The sequence below is a fragment of the Anguilla anguilla genome, chromosome 2, assembly GCF_013347855.1.
Source record: "Anguilla anguilla isolate fAngAng1 chromosome 2, fAngAng1.pri, whole genome shotgun sequence".
NCBI lineage: Eukaryota > Metazoa > Chordata > Actinopteri > Anguilliformes > Anguillidae > Anguilla > Anguilla anguilla.
The window spans coordinates 36,767,762-36,790,872 of NC_049202.1; the positions used below are offsets into that span (position 1 = coordinate 36,767,762).

The window sequence follows — 23,111 nt, forward strand, 5'->3', positions numbered from 1 at the left end:
TTGGAGGCAATGGGGCAGGAACTAATTTCTGGCAACCTGGATGGTGGGTCAGTTGCTCCTCCATGATTTAATCTGCATACAGGCTAAAGGTAGTCCAAACAATCTCCCTGTGCTCCACAGATCAAATAAGGAACTTACTCCTGACAGCCTTCCCTAAGCCTCTTTATATCTTCATTGCGATGAAAGCGCTCCACTCAGTCTCTAGACCATTCTTCTTCTGTCTGATGTGAAACTCTTTATTGCCGAGTGTGTGAAGTCCATCATGCCCTCAGTCTTGAAAGGGGGAGAATATTCAAATCCCGTATGCGAGAGACACTTAAGAGGTTCCTCAAACTAGTCACTCACCAAGTTCACAAAGCAAGCTTGGTATCTGACATTTGTCATGGCTCAAGTCTGAGAATGTTGATGTCGTGCGAAGGCTCGAACACAGTCATGCAGTGCCCTGTCCTTCGTAGAAAACGGGGTACTGCGTGACTAACGCTATATCCTGCCTCCCTACCTCCAAACCCAGTGCTCTCAAGGGTGGTGCGGACAGGCCGCCCGTGTCCTGCTGCAGCAGCTCAGAGAACATTCTGTCGCCTCTTTACGAGGGTCATACGCTTTAAACCCGTATTATGACCCATCATACGAGCGCGTCACAGGTTCTTGTTTTTCACTCCCACCCAAGATGTCTTGCTGACTGGCATTTGCATGGGTACATGATGTCTAAGCCTCTGTGCCTGAAAGACATGCAGTGCAATTCCAGTGTGGCTATTTGGGGTTTGTTGTGTCCCATGCCTGGACGCTAATAACCCTTTTTGCACTGGTACATTTGAGCTGAGCTGGACCTGTGCCAGACCCGTGCTGGAGCTTCTGTACTTTTGCTGTCGAGACCCGATATATAATTTATTTCTTCTGTGATATTAGGTTATATTTGCGTACACTGAGGTACACAACACAAATATTGCTAAACGCAAGGCATGCTTTTTTGACAGTAAAACATGCCTGCATGCTTCTCTTTTGTCAGGTGATTATTCGCCACCTGCTCTATGTAGCCTGCATGTATCAAACCTGCATGTCTGTGTCACCAAAAGTGTGCTTCTTTTTCTAGGAAAAAACTAAATGTCAAAATCAAAAATAAAATCATCTCCTCGCAGCCCACTATGTTTGAGTCCATCTCAAAAGCCACCCAGAATGCATTGCAATGTTGACATGACTATATTTGATATTCCTTGGGTTGCTAGAGGCCAATGGAGTGTAATGCAAACGCAGATTGAGCCACACACACCAGCTTGGATCTACTCGGGTCGTATATGGCTGAGCTCACAGGTGTCAGTGCAAAAAGGGATGAAACAGGCATTGCTGAGTGAGCCTGGACCACAGTCCCGTCACTGTGACAGCCCAGCACTGAGGGACTGCAGTGTATGTGTCATTTCTACTGTGTATGAGCACCCCGAGTCAAATTGATAGTCTTGAATTTGGTGCCAAGGCCCGTAAATGTTTTTTAGTATGGCTCTGGGAAATGAGTGCCTAATAAGCTTTATTAAAATCAATATCCCATGAGCTGCTGCTAAGCTTATTGTCGCATAGAGTTTACTTTATAAAGGACCTATAGTTTTGCAATGGCTGACTCTCTTATGTTACTGTGTCATAATAACAGTAACAAATTTCCAAACTCGTATGTAATTGTTTCATGAGATGTGTAAAGAGACCACACATTCTGATAGCACGTATTGTTGTCAGTGCAGTCGGAATAAGAAGAGAAAACTCGTGCATACATTATACATGCATAGACACAGCAATACACCCAGTGCCTAAGGGAAGCCTGTTCAGATGTCCTTTGGCACACACGTTGGCCTGAGTACAAGCACCCCATGCAGTCCAGGCAAACACTGCCTCGTGCCAAGGCAAGCCAAGCCAGCACTCCTGCAAGCAGAGATTAGACACGCATAAATATCATTTGGCAGCTCACTATTTATTTAGTTATGTATACATGCATGCATGCATTTATTTATTTCCTTTTTGTTGTTGATTTAATTTGATTCTGAGAAAGACATTCAGCTGGTTAAGGGTACGCAGATTGGGTAATCAGTTGTAGACATAGTTAATACGTGCAGAAATAGGAGGGGAATTTGGTAGTTATTGTTCATTTAAAAAGGACATTATCAGTAATGATGTCTCATCTGAAGAGCAGATATGATTATTTTAACCCTGGGCCTCTAAGAAGTAAGATAATAGTGCCAGAAATCATGGTAACAGTAATAGACTCATAAGGATGATGTATTTGCCGCCAGTGTGCTGCTTTGCTCTATATCGTTTTCTCTCTCTCTCTCTCCCTCTCTCTCTCCCTCCCTCTCTTTCTCTTTCGCTGTGTCTGTCTTGGAGATATGTCTGGCACGTGCACAGCCTGTGTCACATGTTCATGTTAATGGGCCTGGAATGCCTTTGCAGATCATAGGTTGTGAGGAGATTCTGCTGTGACTACCCCAAATTGCACTGTCTCTGCTGGTAATCTGCAGCACATGTCCTTTTTTACACTATTACATGCTGCTCACACAGCACAAGGAAGTGGTCACATGTCCACCACCATCACCTCACCGCTCCCACTGGAGACTGGCAATGCACTGGCTCTGTGAGGGCCAGGCTTTCAAAACATTCACGTAGTCTTCTGTTAATGTTATTTAATTGCTAAAAAAAAAAGCAGATTATATTATACCGTTTCTGCAAGACAAGTTCTACTCACACAGTCCTGGTGTTATATATAATATATGGTATTATAATATCATGACATCAAAATTGATTATGTACTAGTCTGTGAAAGAAGTTAAATATCTGTCTTGACCTGGATATGTACCTTATCGATTAAGAATGCAAGTTAATGCCTATCTAGAGCTGCTCAGGCCGTCCAAAGTCTACCGCAGGTTATTGAGGTGCACCACTGTGGCTCTGCTTGGCAGAGAGTAACCGAAAAGGAAATGCACAGGATGAGGTTCCAGCAGATGTCTGGCATCCTGATTACACCTAGTCTCTTGGATCTACAGTACTCCTCCTAGGACTGTGCCAAGTGGGTCTTTTAACGGGGGGGGGGGGGTGTGTTTCTTTTTTTTCTACAGGCGGTAATGGGCACATCCATGACACTGGTAATTGAATGTGGGGTGCCATGTGGCCAGGAGTGTACGTTTGTAATAGGTGGGTGGGACACACACGAGTAATGGGAAATGGAAGGGGACAACATTCTCATACTGCATTTTTGCATTTATGTTTCCCAGAGTGGAATTATTTATGACTTGCTTGTGTTGGAGAGGATACCTCGAGCGTGGTTTGTGGCATGCAGAAAGCGTGTGCATGCTGCTTTCCTGGTGTGGCTCAGCGGTCACTGCACTGTCTACGATTTCATTCTCTGAAATGATTTAGGAGCTGCCGACACCTAAGGAGTGTTTGTGTATGTTTGGACAGCTGGGTTGGGGTCGCAATTTATTCCCATGCAAATGGCCGCCACAATTTTAGGTGGCACGAGCCCTTTCACAGGGGAAACGACAAAACATTTCATAAGCCTTCTGGTACCGGACCATAAATTCTGACTTTATGACTCAGAGTCATTGCCAGGTCAGACCTCTGCTTTCACCGGGACATAAGGCAGTGACTGATGTCCTCCTCAGAGGACATCCCCGGAAACGGCGAAGGGAAATGACAAGGCTGGCACAGTCGAACACAGCCGTCGGACTCTCCCGCTGATCACACAGTCTGCCCTCACCCGTTAGCAGGGTTGTCTGTCTACTTCTGACGGTGTGCCACCATCACAGCACCGCAGAATCACAACCACAGCGTCTCACCCCTGAAAGGCGGCAGTATCTCATTGAATCTTGACACCGAGGTGTTCGAGTGCAGATTCATTCTTCTCAGCGCATTGATCCCTGAAGTTGAGGTATGCAGGTTGTGGCCGAGATCAGTGAAGTGTTTCTGGAATTTGGTCGCTATTTGCTGAAGAGAGCTGCAAGATTTTCTGAAAGGGATTACCTTTTACGGATGGGTGCAAGGCATGCTGGGTAGTGGGGGTTAGGGTGGGGTGGTTGAGCCATAAAGAGAGTCTTCATAAAGTGCCAACACATGAGGCTCTCCACAGCCTTTCAAAAACATCAGAGTTGACTTGAAGGCAAGTTCGCAGATTGAGGATATGAAAAGGGTATTTATAAGTTTTATGAGTTTTTTTGCACACAGTTTTGAACATTATACAAATTCACAATTCTCTGGCACTGGCAGTAAAAACATAGGGTTGTTGGTTTTTCCAGTCATATTTTTAATTTTGATGTCTGAACCCTTCATTCAAATATCCAGCTCCGCTTTATTTATGTATTTAAGCGTCATGAAAAAGCCTTTATAAAGTGAAAAATCCTGCGTTTTTACACTGAATTTGACAGCAATGATACTGTCACGTTTTACATTTTCCCATTATTGTGATATAATGATAAGAAATTCCACAATAATGTTATCATATGATCAAATTATTAATATTTGCTCTCTGACTATCAATCAAAGTTATGCAGTATGTCTTTAGATAACATCTGTTTTGCTTTCTGGCACATTTCAGTGGACTTAATTTATTTTTCACGTCTATGAGATTCTAATCAATAGCAATCTGATTCGCTGGTATCCACTGTACTTAAGGAAGGTCATTCCTCTGTTTTCTCTGTGTGGCAGTGTTATCTTTTCATATCGAACATAAAAAAGCCTGAAGCGGAAAGCTGCACCTGCTCCCTGCCACCCAATCACTGCAGTAATCTCTGGTATAAAGAGACTAATCTGAGGTAATGGGGTGCATCAGGGTTTCAAAGTGCCCTGCAAGCCGCACCGGCATTCCCGACGCCTGTTCTGGCGAGGCGCGGGACCGCCAGCGAGCCCCGCTTAGCCGCGTGGGTACCCCGCCAGAGCAGGGTTACCTAGAGACGGGCAGCGGAGTGACAGAGGGCACTGGCTCCAATTGTCTGCCACCATCTGACACCAGGTCCCTGTTGTTAGTTCTGGGTGGAGATCGCTCATTTTCCCATTGATTTTTTTGGGCTTGTCTTGGATATCTTGAAGAAACTGAGATCTTGAACCCTGTCAGACCTTGAGCTCCACTTATTTTTCCCTTTCGAAATAATAGAGATTGCGTGACCTGCTGTGATCCGTGTCATAGGGGTGAACGTCATCCACATACATCAGCAGATTCAGTAAGGTACGGCAGGCTCCTCTATAAAATGCTTCAACATTGTTGCATATTTACAAGGCTCGTACTCCCGTATGTGTTTGCAGTAGCACTGTGTGCCATGTCATATGTTGGCCTGACGCTACAGGCGGAGGTCCAAAGGGCAGCTCTTCAAACCAATCGTGTGTGTGGCGGCTCAGCCAAGTCTTTGCGCTCGACTGCTGTTGTCTCTCATGCGCCATTCAAGGGAAGACCGTCTGATGTAAATCTACTCTCAGTCAGGCTGCCCGAGCTCCTTTCGGCCAGGCGTCTCCCGCTGATGCCCCGGAGCAGAGCTGTCACACAGAGAATAGATAATGCCCCAGCAAGAGAGAGAGGGAGAGCTCTGCACCGGGGAGACACCGAGGGTACTTACATCATAAAGAATGGGGGGGGGGGGGGATCCTGCAGGCTCAGCTGATGAAACGAAAGGACAGTGAAAGGGAGAGGGTGAGAAAAGAGGCAAGGTGGTAGAGCAAGAAAGCGAGAGGGAGTGAAGGAGAGAGAAAGAACAGGTGGGGCAGGTTCAACATTGTTAATTTGTATATGGGTTCCTCTGGAGGCTGGCTGGCTGGTGCTGTGGTAGTGCGTGGCAGGACTGCCATTTCCTGTGACACAATGCTACTGAACAAATAAAGCTATGGATACATTGGTCACAGGCCAGTGTTAATACAGTACAAGGGTGCGGCACCCTTGGGCCATGGAGTGCAGTGCTTACCCCACCAGCATGCTCACAGAGCACTGTGTTTGGACACATTTTTACAGCATAACTGGTAATTATCATCAGTACTAAGGGATCAGTGCTTCAACGCATACTGTAATTAGACAGAATGCCATACAAAATGTATAGAGAATGTATAGAGACAATTTTGCTCATCTAAATACAGAGATAAAAGTTATGACACATACCTCGCAGTTATGTAAACAAAGTTGAACTTGTCGTAAAATGAATGTTCCAAAAGAAACAGCGCTATAGTTCCTTTTGAATTTAAGACAGGGATTCCGGCAGCAGCGTGGAAGCAGAGCAGCTGGGAAGGCTTCGATGCAGCTGAGGCTGCAGTTTTCTGAGTGGGGCCTAGATGGCGGCGTTGTGCCAGGGCCCCTCCGCTGGGCGAGACGTTTATAGTGACTGCAGAAGTGATGAAGGCTGGAGTTCATGAAGCAGGGACGTGACGCGACTGAGGATGGAGGGCCGGCGCGAAGCGGTCCTCGCTCCGCTGCCTTTTATGGCCAGCGTTCCTCACCGAGCCGTGACTCTGAAATCACTATCCTATCCGCGACGACGAGGGCGCAAAAACACAGCCATGATTAGACATTACATTACATTAGAAAGAGGATAGCAGCCACGTCCCAAAAAACCACAAATTACAGACCTCAGTTTGAGCTGAGGGGTTGGTAGTGGTGGGGGGGGCGGGTGTGACGTGGGGGGACAGGATGGTGGCCTTTGTGGAATGGCGCAGGGGTGGGACCAGTGCCAGGATTTCTGCACACGGGATCGATATGAGCACGGTTGTTCCAGGTGTGACTACAGCCGTGAAATGGGCAGCCTACAGTCGCCCATCGTTGGAGGCAGAGGGCGGAGATGCGTTTTAAAATATTTACTATTTCATCTGCACAAGGTTAACTGCTTTTTTAAGTGTGTTTTAAAATGTCAGAAGGTTCTAACTGCTTTTTTTTTTAAAGTGTATTTCAAAATGTCAGAAGGTTCAGCTAATCAAAGACTAGTCCGTAACTTCGCCTGTTTAAAGAGTGGATTTACCTTGGGATACAGTAACGGTATTTAGCCTGGCTGGTGCCCTGCTGCCACAGCGAGAGTGCGAGTGCAAGTGTTGTTTTCCTGGAATGATGGATTAAAGGAACAAGCAGCAATCTGGCTTGACAGAGAGAAGATGGCAGACTGACGCGGAACACGTTCAGCGTCATATACGACACGATCGTTTGAGCTGGCCAGCTGAAAGCAGCGCACTTCCTCCCCCCTGTGGCATTCTGGAGAATCTCATGACCCTATTGTCCTGCGTACAGTGTTACTCGAACCTCTGCACTCGACGAACATACAATCCTCCTGTAATAAGTTGGAGGATCAGCTGCTGATTGTTCCTACAAAGCACCGTCAATTATGTTTATTTCAATGCACTTTGGTAGGTGTCAAATTTAGCTGTGGTCCTCTGTGAGGAGGGCACTCAGGGCAGCACCAGTGTGACACTGAGACCCTGTTACACCTCTGCCGCGGTCCTGCGAATTGGAGCAGTGGCGTTTTCGTTCCAAGTAAAATCATTTAGAGTGCATGTGGATGCCAACATACTGTGATGTCCTGTAGTATAGGCCTATAAACTGTGGGAATCTTGGGTAAACTGACCTTTCCTTGAAGACAGTTTTGTGAGGTTGTGCTGTCCCAGGGAGAATGAAAACTGAGTGCTGGGGGATTTGGAACAAATGGTCTTCTTTTATGCAGATGATCTTATCCTTTAGGTATCACATCCAACCAGCTTGCTTCCTAACATTTATTACAATGTGGACACATTTGGTTGGTTCTCTAGATACAAACTGAACTTAAAAGAGTGAACTGTTCCTAGTTACTCACCTCATGTCAGGGCCTCAGCATACAGGCTTACCTTTTAAAACAGTAATGAACAAATATATGCTTCACGGAATATGTACAGACATAAATATTTACTGATATTCTGAGAATACGATTTGCTTGAATGAGGCCAAACAGGATTTAACAAAATGGTCAAGCCTGGGGTTTATCTCTGGTTGAGTACATTACGTCAGTCGAAATTAATGTGCTTCCTGAATTCCTCAACCTTCTACCAACATATATACTAAAATCATTTTTAACACTCTTGGCTCAAATACATGGAATGAGAAATGTCCCAGTAGATGTAAGGTCTTCCTTGAGAGACCCAGACAGGTTGGGGGGTTGGCTCTACATAACTTCAGGCATCGTTAGTGGTCTGTCAAAATTTGGTGTAATTCATGCTGGAAAATGTCCATTTACAGAATGTATGACCTTCCTGGGTGACTATGGTGGCTGGGTCATGCAGCTCAACCTGTCTGTCTGGGCTTATATGTGGTTTGCTGCCCCCAAGAAGGCATGTCCAAATACATGTAGGCTCTTGGGTTCACTTTCAAAAGAGATGCTAATTTCAGTGTGACTACCCTGGTTAAATAAAGGTTAAAAAAAAAAAAAACTAGAACCTGTAATAATTTTGGTCTGAAACATTCACTCAAAATATGGGGTCAAGATTTTAACCCTAACCCTAACCCTCAACGTTCTACCCAATTGCAGCAAACCCAAGTTTTCTTCCATCACTGGATGATGCATCGTTTTATGATTGCATGGAAAATTTCTAAAAGATTTGTTAATTGATCTCTTCAGTTCATTTCATTGATTGTCTCATAAATACAACATTCCATGCTCCCATTTCTTCAGGTTTTCACAGGTTAGGCATTATGTATGCAGTCAGATACCTTTACGTAGGTGCAATGTCCAGGCTGTATGCGTGTATCTCTAATTTAAATTGTCCATCCTTTTGGCTGTGGTGCATAGGGTTCACTCCTCTTTTATGTGCTCCTGCCACATTCTTATTTAGGTTAAGGTTTTTCATTTCATATTTCAGAATGATCAAATGTGTACCCAGAGGTGGATTGTACTGTGAACAATGTGACTGCCCTGCCTCTTTTTCACATATTTTGGCTGTACCCTGGATTAGCAGTATTCTGAATCTCATTCTTTGAAACTCTTTCAGGAAAAGAGATTTTTAGCTGCTGAGCCCTTCCTCACGCTAGCTACTGAGCACTGTTAATTGCAGGGTGGGCTCTAGGCTGATGTGGAGAATTGATGGTTGCATGCGTCATTGGGATTGAGTTTGAAGGAAGATATTTTTTTGTGTTAAAATTAAAATGTGAAACCAAAACTGAGCACAGGCTATTGGGATGTTGACCTTTAACCTTGTTGACCTTTAACCTTGTTGTCTCTTCCACAGGGATGAAGCGGCCATTCAGCCCCTCCCCTTTGCTGGAGAATGGACAGTCCCTGGAGACTGAGCCCCGTGGCAACAGCTCAGAGGGCCAATCGGGTGTCCCAGAGCACAGGCCCAAGAGGGAGAAGAAGCATAAGACATACACGTTGTGCGAGGTGTGTAATATCCAGCTGAACTCTGCGGCCCAGGCACAAATCCACTACAACGGCAAGTCCCATCAGAAGAGGCTCAAGCAGATCAGCAATGGCAAACCCAGTAGCAGCACAGGTAAGACCTCTCTGCCTTAATGGGGACCAGGGATCTCAAACTCAAGTCCTCGATGGCCACTATGTCTCTGGGTTTTCTGTTATTTACAGTACCTAAGTGGTTAATTTTTGCCATTGTTTGGCTAAAAAGTTCACACTGTCTCCAAGATCTAAACTGGCTACTGCTTGAATAGAAACTACAGAAACCTACACAACAACCCTCCAGGACTGGAGTTTGAGATCTGTGCGCTAGACTTTCACACCTTATTTTGGCTCAGCCTCTCGTGGTAACACTCTGTAGCTGCACTCCTTAGATGGTGCCAAATTCAGTACCCTCGAGACAAGGGTGACTCTTTGTTGATGGCGGAGTATAACAGACAGGTAATGGATTGCTCAGACTAATGCCTCACAGGGATGTGTAGGGTTGGTCTTGAGAGCAGAGTGTATGTACACATGCACACAGACATCACACCTTTGTGCTGGCGGCGCCATGCTGGCAGTAACGAATGGCAAAGGCATGAGCAAGAACAAGCTGGCATGTGGAAAAGGCAAACTCACACGCTGCTCTCACAGCACAACATCTTCTCCAGCTAAAGCTCTGATGGAACTGAACTCTCAGAGCAAAGAAGCACCATTTTCTATGAGCCACAGGAGCACTATCAGTCTTGAGACCCTGCAACCAATTATATCATGGAAAGGAAAATATGGAATCATGTCAGAGGTTTGGTGGGAGTAATGCTTCTTGGAAGTGGCTGATTATCTCAGCCTGACACCAGATGCTCGATAAGGCCTGCTTTTCTTCTTGGAAAAGTCTTAGTCAATGTGCTTTGCTGCTGGGTGAATCTTGTACAAAGATTCCTACACTGAATCTCCCAGAACTCAGGGTTCATACAGCAGGAGCGGCAGTGGGTAGTGCTTTGATTTTAAAGATTAATTTACAGTGTAATTAACTAACAGTTAAGTTCCGTCATCCTGGTTAGATATGCCTTCAGGCCTATTCTATGGGTTTTAAAGCTGTCGGAAAAATTTACATCACGTCACGCTCGTGAAACGCTGTACTGCTCATGTATATTTTTGTCTGTTTATGCTATGTTTAGCACTGCCCCATTAAATCCTGCATTGGAGGACAGTATGAGGTGGTCACTGTTCAGATCATGGGGTGGTTGTGCAGTGCATACAAAAGGACTGTACGAATTCACATTTAAATGTCTGATTAATCAACTAACACTCACTAATTTTAGTTGAAAAATCGGTTGGTTTTTTTAGTGTGCAATTTTAACTTTATAATGTGTACATACCTGGGGAACTTACGTAGACATGTTTATAAGGAATTTGACCATAAAAAATAAGTGCACCATCTGCAAATCAGAGATTTTTGTATAAGGGTAATGTGACAGGTCTACAGTATCACCAGTAAGCATTCTTTCATAGCTACCATTATTAGCCAACTCAACACTGCTGTGATGGGCAAACTCCCAATGACCTACCTGAGTGGCTGGCAGAACAAAATGTTAAACAGACAACTCTAGGATTCAAGTCAAAGGCACTGTGTGCATTGAAAATAAAAGCACATCCCAACTCAACTGCGGCCTAGGTTGCATCAAATGGCTGGCTAATTGACATGGTTTCGGATAGGGGTTTAGAAGCAGTCCTACAGCCAGCATTGGATTAGCATTGGATTATATTCATATTAATATTTAATAAATCAGTTTAGTTTCCTGTTCTATTAATTAATTCAACTCATGGAAAAAATAACCAAATAACTCATTTCACAGTCCTTACACATACAGTGCCCTCCAGAACAATTAATATGAACAAAAAATGCTGGATAAAATTAATTTTATTGTTTATCAAATGTTTTCTCTGCACCGTTATATAAGAAAATGTTATATAAGAAAATGTTTTCTCTTATTGTGATGCAGCTGCTCAGATAAATATATTCATCATGTGAAATCATTTGCTCTCTGAATATGACATTTATTTGCATCCCTGCATTCAATATGCCCATTGTGCACCCTCCCTTTGGCAGTATAAGCCTACTGAGTCTTCTCCTATAATGTTTGATGAGGCGAGAGAATACATAGCAACAGGATTTGAGAAGTGTCCCTGGTGTTTGCTTGTGGACTCTCCTCTTCAGCTCACCCCACAGGCTTTCAATGGAGTTTAGGTCAGGGGACTGGAATGGCCATTGCAAAAGCTTTCTGTGATCAGGTTTTGTTGTCAATCAGTTTTATGTGGATTTGGTGGAATGCTTTGGATCATTGTCCTGCTGGAAAATCCAACTACGACCCTGTTTTAGCCTTTTAGCAGGGACAGCTAGATTGGTCTAATAGTTCCTGGTACTTGATTGAGTACATGATGCCATGAGAGGGCATTTGAAAGCAAAACATCCCCATGTCACCACATATCCTCCACCATTCTGTACTTCACAGTGAGGATTCGGTTCTAAAAAGTAAAATATAAATGGTAATATAATTTTATTACATTTTGTACATGAAAATTTCTAGGGGTACCTGTGACACACATTCTGCAAATTTATCGTTGAATGTTTTTTTTGAACAGTTTTACCTCAATATTTTCATAGCCCTTTTTCATAGCCAAGTTTACTAAGGATGCTAACAATTCTGAAGGGCACTATGTGCGTGTGCATGTTGAAATTACAAGTGCCCTTCAGGACTGATTTCAGTAGTCAGCAGGCAAGCATTGTTTACCTCCAAGACAAGGATCAGGCAAGGGCAGTGTCTCATTCCAATTTGAATGCTTGTGTTCGTCTTTGCTGTCGTAGCCTTTCGTATAACACTTCATTCTTGTCCTTATTTGCTCTTTTTAGTGCCCCACTGATTATTTTTTTTTGTTGGTGTTTTGGTTTGGTTTTGGTTTGTAGTTAGTGTTGTTAAGAAAGTCCAATTTTAGCTTCTGAGACCGTACATACATTCCTGCTCAGCATACATTACTGCTGCTTAGAGTTCTGGCATGCTTATGTTTACCTAGGGTCTACACCTTGTACCGTTCTTAATAGACGGAAACCCACAAAAATATTGTATAGGCCTCTGCATCATGATGTCACCTTTAAATAAAAATAACTTACAAAAGCAGTGGCACAGAATGAAAATACATCTATCCATTTTCCCATTGTTTTTTCTTCCTCCATGTGGAAATAAGTGAGACTAAGGGTTTGTTGATATGTGCATCTTGCCGTTTAAGCATATTGGTGTTCCTCTGGTCATCACATTGACATCTTAACCCCGGCATCGTGCTCTGCCATTGGCCTTGGAGTACACTGGGAGGTTGGAGATTCCCAGGGGCACCAGTTTTTTCTTTTGACTGTAAGATTAATACAGTGAAGTAAATGTGGTGATATGAGCAATGCTCCTGCAGGCTCCATTGCTTATCAGTCTATTTTCTGCAGTCCTCCTGGTGCTGTGTGTGTGTGTGTGTGTGTGTGTGTGTGTGTTTGTATGTGCATGTGTGTGTGTGTTTGTATGTGTGTGTTTATGCATGTTTCTGTGTCTGTGTGTAAGGGAACACACAGAGAGGCAGAGAGTGCGATTAGGAGAGGACGCTACTTATCTGACCTATAGCACAGAGTCTTGTGACCTGAAGCTAGAGTATCCACTAACACTGAGAATGTAGCGTGGTTCAAGCCCATTCTAACCAGCTCCTGTACGCCTGCTCTCTCCTTCTGCTGGCCTTTTCCCTCATCAGTCACCTTCATGTCTCTCTCATTCATGGAATGACTAATAGTCTGTGTGATAACCTGCTGCAGTAAATGGACTGGGTCTATCTGTCTTAATAGGGCCTTAAACTCTGTGGCACCTGAAAGGAGAGGTCAGAGAGAAAGGCAATGCCAAGATGATGAGAATTATACTCCATAATGTAAGGTTTCTGTTGTAACAATTTTATCAACCTTCAAAGCCTGTATCATGCCTGTTTGAATGTAGAGTATGTAAGCAGGGTGTTTGGAATTTTTGGTGCAGTTTATTGTACCTATGAATAAAGAACAGAGATCTAAGAATAAACCATAATGTGCTGTTCTTAATCTTATTATTATTTATCTTATTCATCGCAGAACAAAAAAATTTTTTTACTGGGAATTGTTAGATAGCCAGTTAGCTTGCATTCTACCCTTGTGGTTTCACTGTAACATTATTTGATTCTGTTGTTATTGAAAATGATGATTATGATATCCTGGCAATGTCTTGTTCTCATTTTGTTTTGATGGTTGATGGGTTTTAAAGATATTGATTTATTTTGCCTTGTAGTAAGCATAGTGTTCTGTGGCTGCAAAAAGACAACAAGGTGCTTTTGACCTTGAGGTCTCCTTAAACGGATACTTTCTGGATTTTTCTAATAATATTTTAGTGTATATTTTGTTTTGGTGTATGTTTTTGTTTGGCCCAAACAATTGCGAGGAAGGATATTTTAAATACAGAAGTTTCTCACAACCGGTTGACTTCATAGTGGCTGTTATGTCTATAGGGGCGTCGATGCATTTGGGGTTTAAAGTGAGAAAATACACTTCAAGTAACTCCAAAGCAGCTTGTACAGCAACATTATGCCTCCAGAGGTTGTACGTGTGTACAATACCAGATTTATTCTTTTAAAAATTGCATTTAATCTCACCTTAGGTTGAAACCTTTTCCTATGACACATTTAGCCTCAGGTACAATTCCAACTTGCAGGAGAAAAATGACATATTCATGTCACTTTCACTTTATCTATTGCGACGCCTCATCCATAAATTCAGGCTCAAATAAATAGTGTCTGAAAGCATAGCTAAAACTGTTCTGATTCATTGTCGGACACAATCATAGCTTTAATTTCAATTTGTCAGTAACTAGGCTAATGTTGGGTATGCAAAACACAGGCAATGCAGTGGCTATACTTTCTGGTAACCTTGGGAGTGAACAGCTTGCACCGCTTATGAACTGAGAAGGAAAGAAGTACTGGCAATAATAAAAACAGATTTTTATTTTTTTAATTGTGAATGAATGCAAATAAATTCATTTGTTCATATGTGTAGCCACTGGAAACCTAAGGTTGCTATACAAGTTCTATGGAGTTACTTGAAGTCTTCCTTTAAACCATAAACCCCCCTACCCAGTGGTTGCACAAGCGCATGGAATTCTGTATCTTTGGAACGCAGGATCTGCATGTTTTTATAAAAATAGCTAGTTTTTCCATAATATGCCAAGTCTCAATAATATGCCAACGCAATAAATGTATGTCATTCATAATTTTATTATGACACTTTTTTTATGTCACTGAAGCGGGGTGAAATAGTGGGCTGAAATAAGCTGAAAATAATGTTTTGGTGTTCTGATCAAAATTAGTTACTGACACAGGCAAAAAAAAAAAAAAAAAAAAGTTTAATTTTAACTATCAGAGAAACTTTTCATTCAAATGAAGTGCTTCCTTTTTGAATCTCACAACGCTACCAACAGCTGTGTAAATATTATGATCAAACAATACAAATGTCAGACACTAAAAGTTGAGTCAAAGAAAGAGGAGTAATTATGTTGTTGTGGTTCAAGCCTGGGTTGACAGCCCTTGTAATCTTAAAAAAGACCTTGTAATATATGCATTTATAGAATGCAATTTTCTGCATTTTGTCTCTTTTCTCTTTCTGTGGTAAAAACACAGAAACATTAACCTGACCACTGAATACCAGCCTAAATTTTAAAAAAATAATAATAGCATTGCAAACAAAAACTGTCTGGCCCAAAAAAACAAACGTGCTATAACTGAAATAATATCAAAAACCGCAGAAAGTGAACTGTCCCTTTAACCATGAACTCCTCATTCTGTGTTCTGTGTGTTTAGTGCAGCGGTGTTTGCCCTTGATGTGACTCAAGGGTAATGTCTCACGTTCCCATGAAGACATTTCTGTTGCCTACTTGAGGTCTGAACAGTTCTTGTGGCACAATAAAGCCTGCACAAAATTAATCAGAATTTTTTTTTTTTTTTAAATACCCCTTCCCCGTTTGCATGGAGAGCAGTGAACACAGGTAAATTTATTCGATCCAGATGGTGGCTACACTGCATGCCTTTCATCGGTCTCTATAGTGGAGTCTGAACAGTGGAGCCATCTAAAGTAGCATTGATGAGGTGCTGGTCTGACTTGTCTCGGGGCAGTTCCTGTTTCTCGGAGGCGCACTGGAAGGAGCTGGAAGGAGAGCCCCGACGGCAGGATGAGGACATGCAGATTAAGTTGGGAGGCGTAGATTCACCCTGACGTGAGTCACAGGCTGTTATCTCGCCTCACCTTCTGTGGACTCCCACAGGCACACAGTGCCCTCACATCCTCCACACTGTCAGCAATAGAGCTAAACAGCCCAGCGGCAGATACTGCGTGTTCAAGGGAGCAGGAGCTGGCATGTGTGAGGGAGAGAGGGAGAGAGAGAGAGAGGGAGAGGGAGAAAGAGAGAGAGTGTGTACGCGTGTCAAGAAGAGGGTGTTTGTGTGAATGTGTGGGTGAGTGAGAAAGCCAATATGTGTTTGTATGTTTGGGTATATGTCCATGAGTTGTTTTGTCTATGTATAAACCTAGACATTGACATTTGAAATTGAAGTTGTGTCTAGGTTTTATTTGTTTATATACATTGCAGGCATTAGGTTGCAAGCAGAAAATGTTTGTGTAGCTCTGTACTGACATGAGGCCATTTTGAGCTGAAGCTCTAAAAATCTGAAGCTCTCACAGTTGATCCGGGACAAGCATTTTGTATGTTTGAATGCGTGCATGAATGCGTGTGTACCATCAAACGCCCCTCATGCCCCAGCGTGTTAGGCATGCTGGCTCTACAGAGATGACAGCTCGTCGTGGAGCTGCAGTCTGTGCCTGCTTACTCAGAGAAAGAATAATCTGCAGGCTGAGAAAAAATAGTGGAAAAATGTCTCCTTTGTTTAATTCTCACTGACCTGATTTCACTGGAGAGCAGGTTCTGTGTCTCACACTCCATGTGAGCCCATAGAGACTGCTGGGATGCAGAAGCAGCAGAAACTGCGCAGCTGCAGACACTGCACAGCTACAGACACTGCGCAGCTGCAGAAACTGCACAGCTGCTAAAACTGCACAGCTGAAGAAACTGCACAGCTGCAGGCTGAGCTGCGTTTTGCCTCTCCGCACTTCACACTGTCCAGAAAAAGTGTGAAGTGCGGGACAAAGCCAGCACTCCCTCAGGTAAATAAAGAATGTGTTACAAGGGTGAAAACAGGAGAAAACAGCATGAAGCAGGAGCAAGAAGCTTTGGCATAAACTACAGGAGAACAAACTGGAAAATGAGCCAACAGGCTTTCCCACTTCTCACAGAACAGTGCTAGGGGCCCTTATCTATATGAGGACGGAGTGTAGCACAGTGGGTAAGGAACTGGGCTTGTAACCGAAAGGTCGCAGGTTCGATTCCCGGGTAGGACACTGCCGTTGTACCCTTGAGCAAGGTACTTAACCGAAATTGCTTCAGTATATATCCAGCTGTATAAATGGATACAATGTAAAAATGCTATGTAAAAAAGTTGTGTAAGTCGCTCTGGATCAGAGCGATGTAATGTAACCTGTAATGTAATGTAATGTAATCGCCAAGTAAGGGTGGGGTGTCGGGGGGTTTTGCGCAGGGCCAGGAACCATACTGTCAAGGGCAGGCTGCCACCCCTGTGATCTTTCATTCTCCAGTGAGAAGGGCAATGTATGGTGGGACCACACATTAGCTTTAATAGGATTATAACCACAGCAAAAGCACACCACCAGTTGAAATCACACCACCAGACTGAGTGTGATTTGACTGAGTGCTTTTACTTATGTACATGTTGAGCTTGTCTGTGTGTGTGTGTGCGTCTGTGTGTGTATGTCTGTGTGTCTGTGTGTGTGCGAATTTAAATTAGTGCATGTATATGACAGCAAAGAAATGCTTTGTACTGTTCGGTCAGTAATGAGCTGCTAAGCCCCAGATGATGGAATCTCCTGATATGTACTGTGTTGTGGGGCTAAGTTAAATGTAGCACAAAGGTGTGGTCTCTTTGAGCACCACAACTGTGTGTGGGCCCGTCTCAAGAGCCAATCGGTGTTCACTTCACAAGTCAACACTGTCTGAACCCGCTCTGCTGCCATTCCGGGACACACAAACAAACAGCCCTCTCTATCAGGGATCAGTGCTGTAATCCTTTTTAATTAGGCTCAGTAACACTTGGACGGAAAGCAGCTGCACACTTCCAAAATATTTTTAAAAGCAATTAAATGGGAGAATATAGCTCATTCTGTCACAGGGGGATCTCACAGCCCAGGACGTCCCACCAGGAGGAAGTTTAACAGTCACACCACACAACTTCCCCCCCAAAGCACATCCTCTCTCCCTCCCCCTCCCCAAAGGCTAATATAGTTTTCATCATGGAAAATTCCCTTATCTCTTTCTAGGCTCTTATTTGTTAATTTTTCTTCTTTTTCGAGCTCAGACTTTGTCATTAAAGTCTTTCATGCCCTTTGCCTGTTATATAGTCTTCTTTATCCTTCCCTCGGTTTTCAATAATGCGCGAAACATTGGATTAGCAGTCGGGATTTTCCGCATGAATGCTTTTGTTTATCAGTGTTTTAATTTTTGTTATACTTTTTCTCCTTCTTTTTTCGTCCCTATTCTGTGCTTGGGCTAGACTGTCAATGCTGCAAAAAAGGACCAGTGTTGTTTATTGTGTAATAAATATTGATCCCCAAAGTCTCTCTCTCTCTCTCTCACACACTCACTCACTCACTCACTCACCACTGTCACTAGGCTGGGGCAAAGGGATCTCCCGTCACCAAAATTGAGCAACACAAAACATTTCCCCCCCTGCCTTTAAGGGAGGCAGCCAGTCATGGCCACAAATGAGATTTCGGAGCGGACGTCAGTCGCACCCGCTCTCTGTGCTGGCCCTCAGGCTCTCTGTGTTTGTTCGCTTCTGATGCGAGGAAAAGGTCGTCCCATGTTCTAATTAAGCCCACGTGTCCCGGTGGAGCTGGGGTGCATTAGTTAGGGGCTTATTGAAGAGCTGGAGGTGATGCAGGACTGGTTGCTGGAGCACACTCTGCACCAGAGACTGTGATGGCGGGGGCGGGGGGGGGGGGGCTGCTTGCATGCTACTGCTCCCATCCTCCCCACCCCCAAGGAAGAGTGTCAGATAAACGGCAGCATGCCCCACACCTGAGTCCACGCTGTAAGCTGCTGACATCTTGTCCTCGTTGCCTTCCGAGCCTTGTTTTATTTATGGGATCACACAGAAGGGTTTGTTATACTGACCAGAGCAGCCCCCTCTTGCTCTGTGTTCTTGGTTAAATTTTCTCAAGGCTTGAAAGAATATAATTCAATGTCGGTGATGACATCCCGAAACTACAATTTTACAAATTAGAGTAGATTAGATTAGATTAGATTAGATTCCACTCTTGGAAATTAGTCTTTGGCCTCTGAGGAAAACGTGTGTCATATATACAATTATATATACAGTACATATACATATACATATATATATATAATTATGTATGTCTTTGCCATAGCTTGGACTCAATTTTGATTGGTTGACAGCATTATATTTGTGTTTAGGCACTGTAATCCCTCATTACAGTTATAAATCACTATGCAAAAAAAATTCTCCACTCAGAAATCCTGAAATAAAAGGAAACAACCATAGCAACAGATAATAACAGTTGATTTGCAAAACCAATAGCTAAGGTTAAGTATGTGGATTAAAAGTGTTTTTTATCCAGCAAATATCTTAGCTGCAACACATGACATCTAACTATGCATTTTTGTGGGCAGGGGTGCAGTATTTATTAAGTTTGGAAATACTAACATTACGTAGTTATGTGTATTATAGTAAACAGATCAGTTACACAGCTGACTGCTCACGATATCGGTAGCTAAATGCATCATATCAATAGTTAATGTGTACTTTGTTTTTTATTGTTACATGTCTTTTCTTTTATGTTGTTGATATCTGAATGTGATAGACATTTCTATAGAATCCAAACTCTTGTGCCATCTACTGTTCCCAGAGGAACTATATTTAGCCAAGTGGTGGATGTGTACGTCATCGTTTTAGTTTTGTATTCAATTAAAAGTTTTTAAAATACCATTTTATTTTTATTTATTCAAAGAATTTTAGTTGTAGCCATGGTATAAGAGATATTATGCCAGTGCATATACAAGGATATGTGGCACATCGACTATGATCTGGAGTCTTCTTGTTAACAGCACATACAGTTGCAAGGGCTTTTTTTTGCACATACACATCCTTTTAGACCAGCAGATTGTAGTTGTGTTTCACTGTAGTCAGGAGAACTGTTTTCTCTGTAGTTGCATGGAGTTCTTCCTGCAGTTGTGGTGCAATTTTACGACAGTTTCTCTTGCCAGACAGCGCAAGATATTTGTCTTCAGCCTCTTGATCTTCCTGGTCTTCTCCTGTTTACTGCCCATCAGCTGGAACCTTCTGAGTGTGTGCAGACCACTGTACCTGGAAATCTTAAGCTTCTTTGCAATTTCTCAATAGGAATGACCTTCTTGCCACAATGTTTACATGGCCCTGCACATCTAAGCCGAGCACCGTCTTCTTTGGCATATTTCTTGCAACTTTAGTGCCTATTTTACTTGGACTACAGTCTAAAGATATTAGGCTACCTGGGGTTTTAAAAATACTTAAGATAGAAAAGATTTAGATCAATTTTATTATGTTACAATATGGCACGGTTGATCAAATTACTTGATCTAATTTACAAAATTGTTACCCCCACATACATATTTAAACCTGTCCATGGAAATGTATATCAAGTGGAAAGTCATAGATTGGCATAATCACAGCAAATCACATTCTAAAAGCGATTTTGTCCTCGTTGCCTTCCGAGCCTTGTTTTATTTATGGGATCACACAGAAGGGTTTGTTATACTGACCAGAGCAGCCCCCTCTTGCTCTGTGTTCTTGGTTAAATTTTCTCAAGGCTTGAAAGAATATAATTCAATGTCGGTGATGACATCCCGAAACTACAATTTTACAAATTAGAGTAGATTAGATTAGATTAGATTAGATTCCACTCTTGGAAATTAGTCTTTGGCCTCTGAGGAAAACGTGTGTCATATATACAATTATATATACAGTACATATACATATACATATATATATATAATTATGTATGTCTTTGCCATAGCTTGGACTCAATTTTGATTGGTTGACAGCATTATATTTGTGTTTAGGCACTGTAATCCAGGTACTTTCCCTCATTACAGTTATAAATCACTATGCAAAAAAAATTCTCCACTCAGAAATCCTGAAATAAAAGGAAACAACCATAGCAACAGATAATAACAGTTGATTTGCAAAACCAATAGCTAAGGTTAAGTATGTGGATTAAAAGTGTTTTTTATCCAGCAAATATCTTAGCTGCAACACATGACATCTAACTATGCATTTTTGTGGGCAGGGGTGCAGTATTTATTAAGTTTGGAAATACTAACATTACGTAGTTATGTGTATTATAGTAAACAGATCAGTTACACAGCTGACTGCTCACGATATCGGTAGCTAAATGCATCATATCAATAGTTAATGTGTACTTTGTTTTTTATTGTTACATGTCTTTTCTTTTATGTTGTTGATATCTGAATGTGATAGACATTTCTATAGAATCCAAACTCTTGTGCCATCTACTGTTCCCAGAGGAACTATATTTAGCCAAGTGGTGGATGTGTACGTCATCGTTTTAGTTTTGTATTCAATTAAAAGTTTTTAAAATACCATTTTATTTTTATTTATTCAAAGAATTTTAGTTGTAGCCATGGTATAAGAGATATTATGCCAGTGCATATACAAGGATATGTGGCACATCGACTATGATCTGGAGTCTTCTTGTTAACAGCACATACAGTTGCAAGGGCTTTTTTTTGCACATACACATCCTTTTAGACCAGCAGATTGTAGTTGTGTTTCACTGTAGTCAGGAGAACTGTTTTCTCTGTAGTTGCATGGAGTTCTTCCTGCAGTTGTGGTGCAATTTTACGACAGTTTCTCTTGCCAGACAGCGCAAGATATTTGTCTTCAGCCTCTTGATCTTCCTGGTCTTCTCCTGTTTACTGCCCATCAGCTGGAACCTTCTGAGTGTGTGCAGACCACTGTACCTGGAAATCTTAAGCTTCTTTGCAATTTCTCAATAGGAATGACCTTCTTGCCACAATGTTTACATGGCCCTGCACATCTAAGCCGAGCACCGTCTTCTTTGGCATATTTCTTGCAACTTTAGTGCCTATTTTACTTGGACTACAGTCTAAAGATATTAGGCTACCTGGGGTTTTAAAAATACTTAAGATAGAAAAGATTTAGATCAATTTTATTATGTTACAATATGGCACGGTTGATCAAATTACTTGATCTAATTTACAAAATTGTTACCCCCACATACATATTTAAACCTGTCCATGGAAATGTATATCAAGTGGAAAGTCATAGATTGGCATAATCACAGCAAATCACATTCTAAAAGCGATTTTGTCCCACTGCAATCATTTGATAAATCAAACATTAAAATTGTGACCTCATAGCATCTGCTTTTGCATTCAAGAAGTAGTCACAGTCCTTTAGAAAATATGGTCTTGAGTATCTGGGGTTGAGCTGAGTTCACAAGATGCACTGAAAAGGGGCCAAAGGGTTTCTTGTGTATTTTCTTGCCGGCAATGGGCATTCTATAACGACAGCCTATAAGGGTTGAATAATTTCAAACTGGGAGTGAGAACAATCATCTTTGATGGTGTGTACCTGAAGACAGATGAAGGGCATTAAACAGGTCAAGGAGGCTTTTGTTGCCGACCAATGATTTTTCCACTGCTGTTTGCAATTCTTGTCAGGTTTTTTGACACCTAGATTAGCATACCACATTGAAATGTTGGAAGACAGGGTGATTTATCTTTTTTTTGTTGAAAGAAGCTTGTGATTTGTATACTGAGATATTCAAGTACTATATTGAAGGATTCTCTTAAGCTACACCCGTGTAGAATTGTCCCTATTTTGCTTTGTACTAAGATAAACAAACTCTCCAAGGATAAAATAAGAGAGTCCCAAGCTTTAGATAAAGTCATCAGTATTCATGAACACCGATGACTGTCCTCTGGTTTGTCCATCCGTGACCAGATCTCCGTCTGGCGATTAAGCAATTAAAGCCAAATCCACTTGCTGCCTTTCAACGTAGAGAGCAGCTTGCTTGCTCGCTTCATACTTTTGTGTACTTAGAAGTGAGAACTCAGACCTTCACTAACTTACCATGTTATGTACAGTACTGTATGCTGTGCTTAACTCAGCCTTTTCCCCTCTGCATTTTTTTTTCATCCTAATTTGTCATCTCTGCTTACTGACTGCCTTCAGTGTTCTGGCACAATTTGGGGTTTTCTTTTGCTGTGCCACAGTGGGTCATATAATTGTTATGCAAGTAACCATTTTTTCAGGCAACAACAGTGCATGTACTTCTGAATATTGTCAACCTTTCTATGCATCTTCTGATGCCTGTAGTTTAAAATACGTCCAACAGAAATAAAAAAGAACCTCTTGATGTTTAAAATGTTTTGACTGATGATCTTTGCATTAGCTTTTTTTTTTTCTTAGAGGAAGAAAATGTCATTTCTGGGACAATCAAAAGTGGAGTACAAATTCATAATTTTAATTGCCATTCCTTTTTTCGCT

The 23,111-nt window shown here is 42.2% G+C and overlaps 1 protein-coding gene across 2 annotated transcripts in view; it reads left to right on the forward strand.

The window, feature by feature from the left end:
* Positions 1-23,111, forward strand: part of znf385c (zinc finger protein 385C) — a 226,451-nt gene that overhangs the window by 101,507 nt on the left and 101,833 nt on the right. For both annotated transcript variants that reach the window (XM_035407098.1, XM_035407096.1), the window contains exon 2: positions 9,190-9,453. In XM_035407098.1, coding sequence (XP_035262989.1) covers positions 9,192-9,453 — 262 coding nt within the window. In that variant the 5' untranslated portion in view covers positions 9,190-9,191. The remainder of the gene's footprint in view (positions 1-9,189; positions 9,454-23,111) is intronic.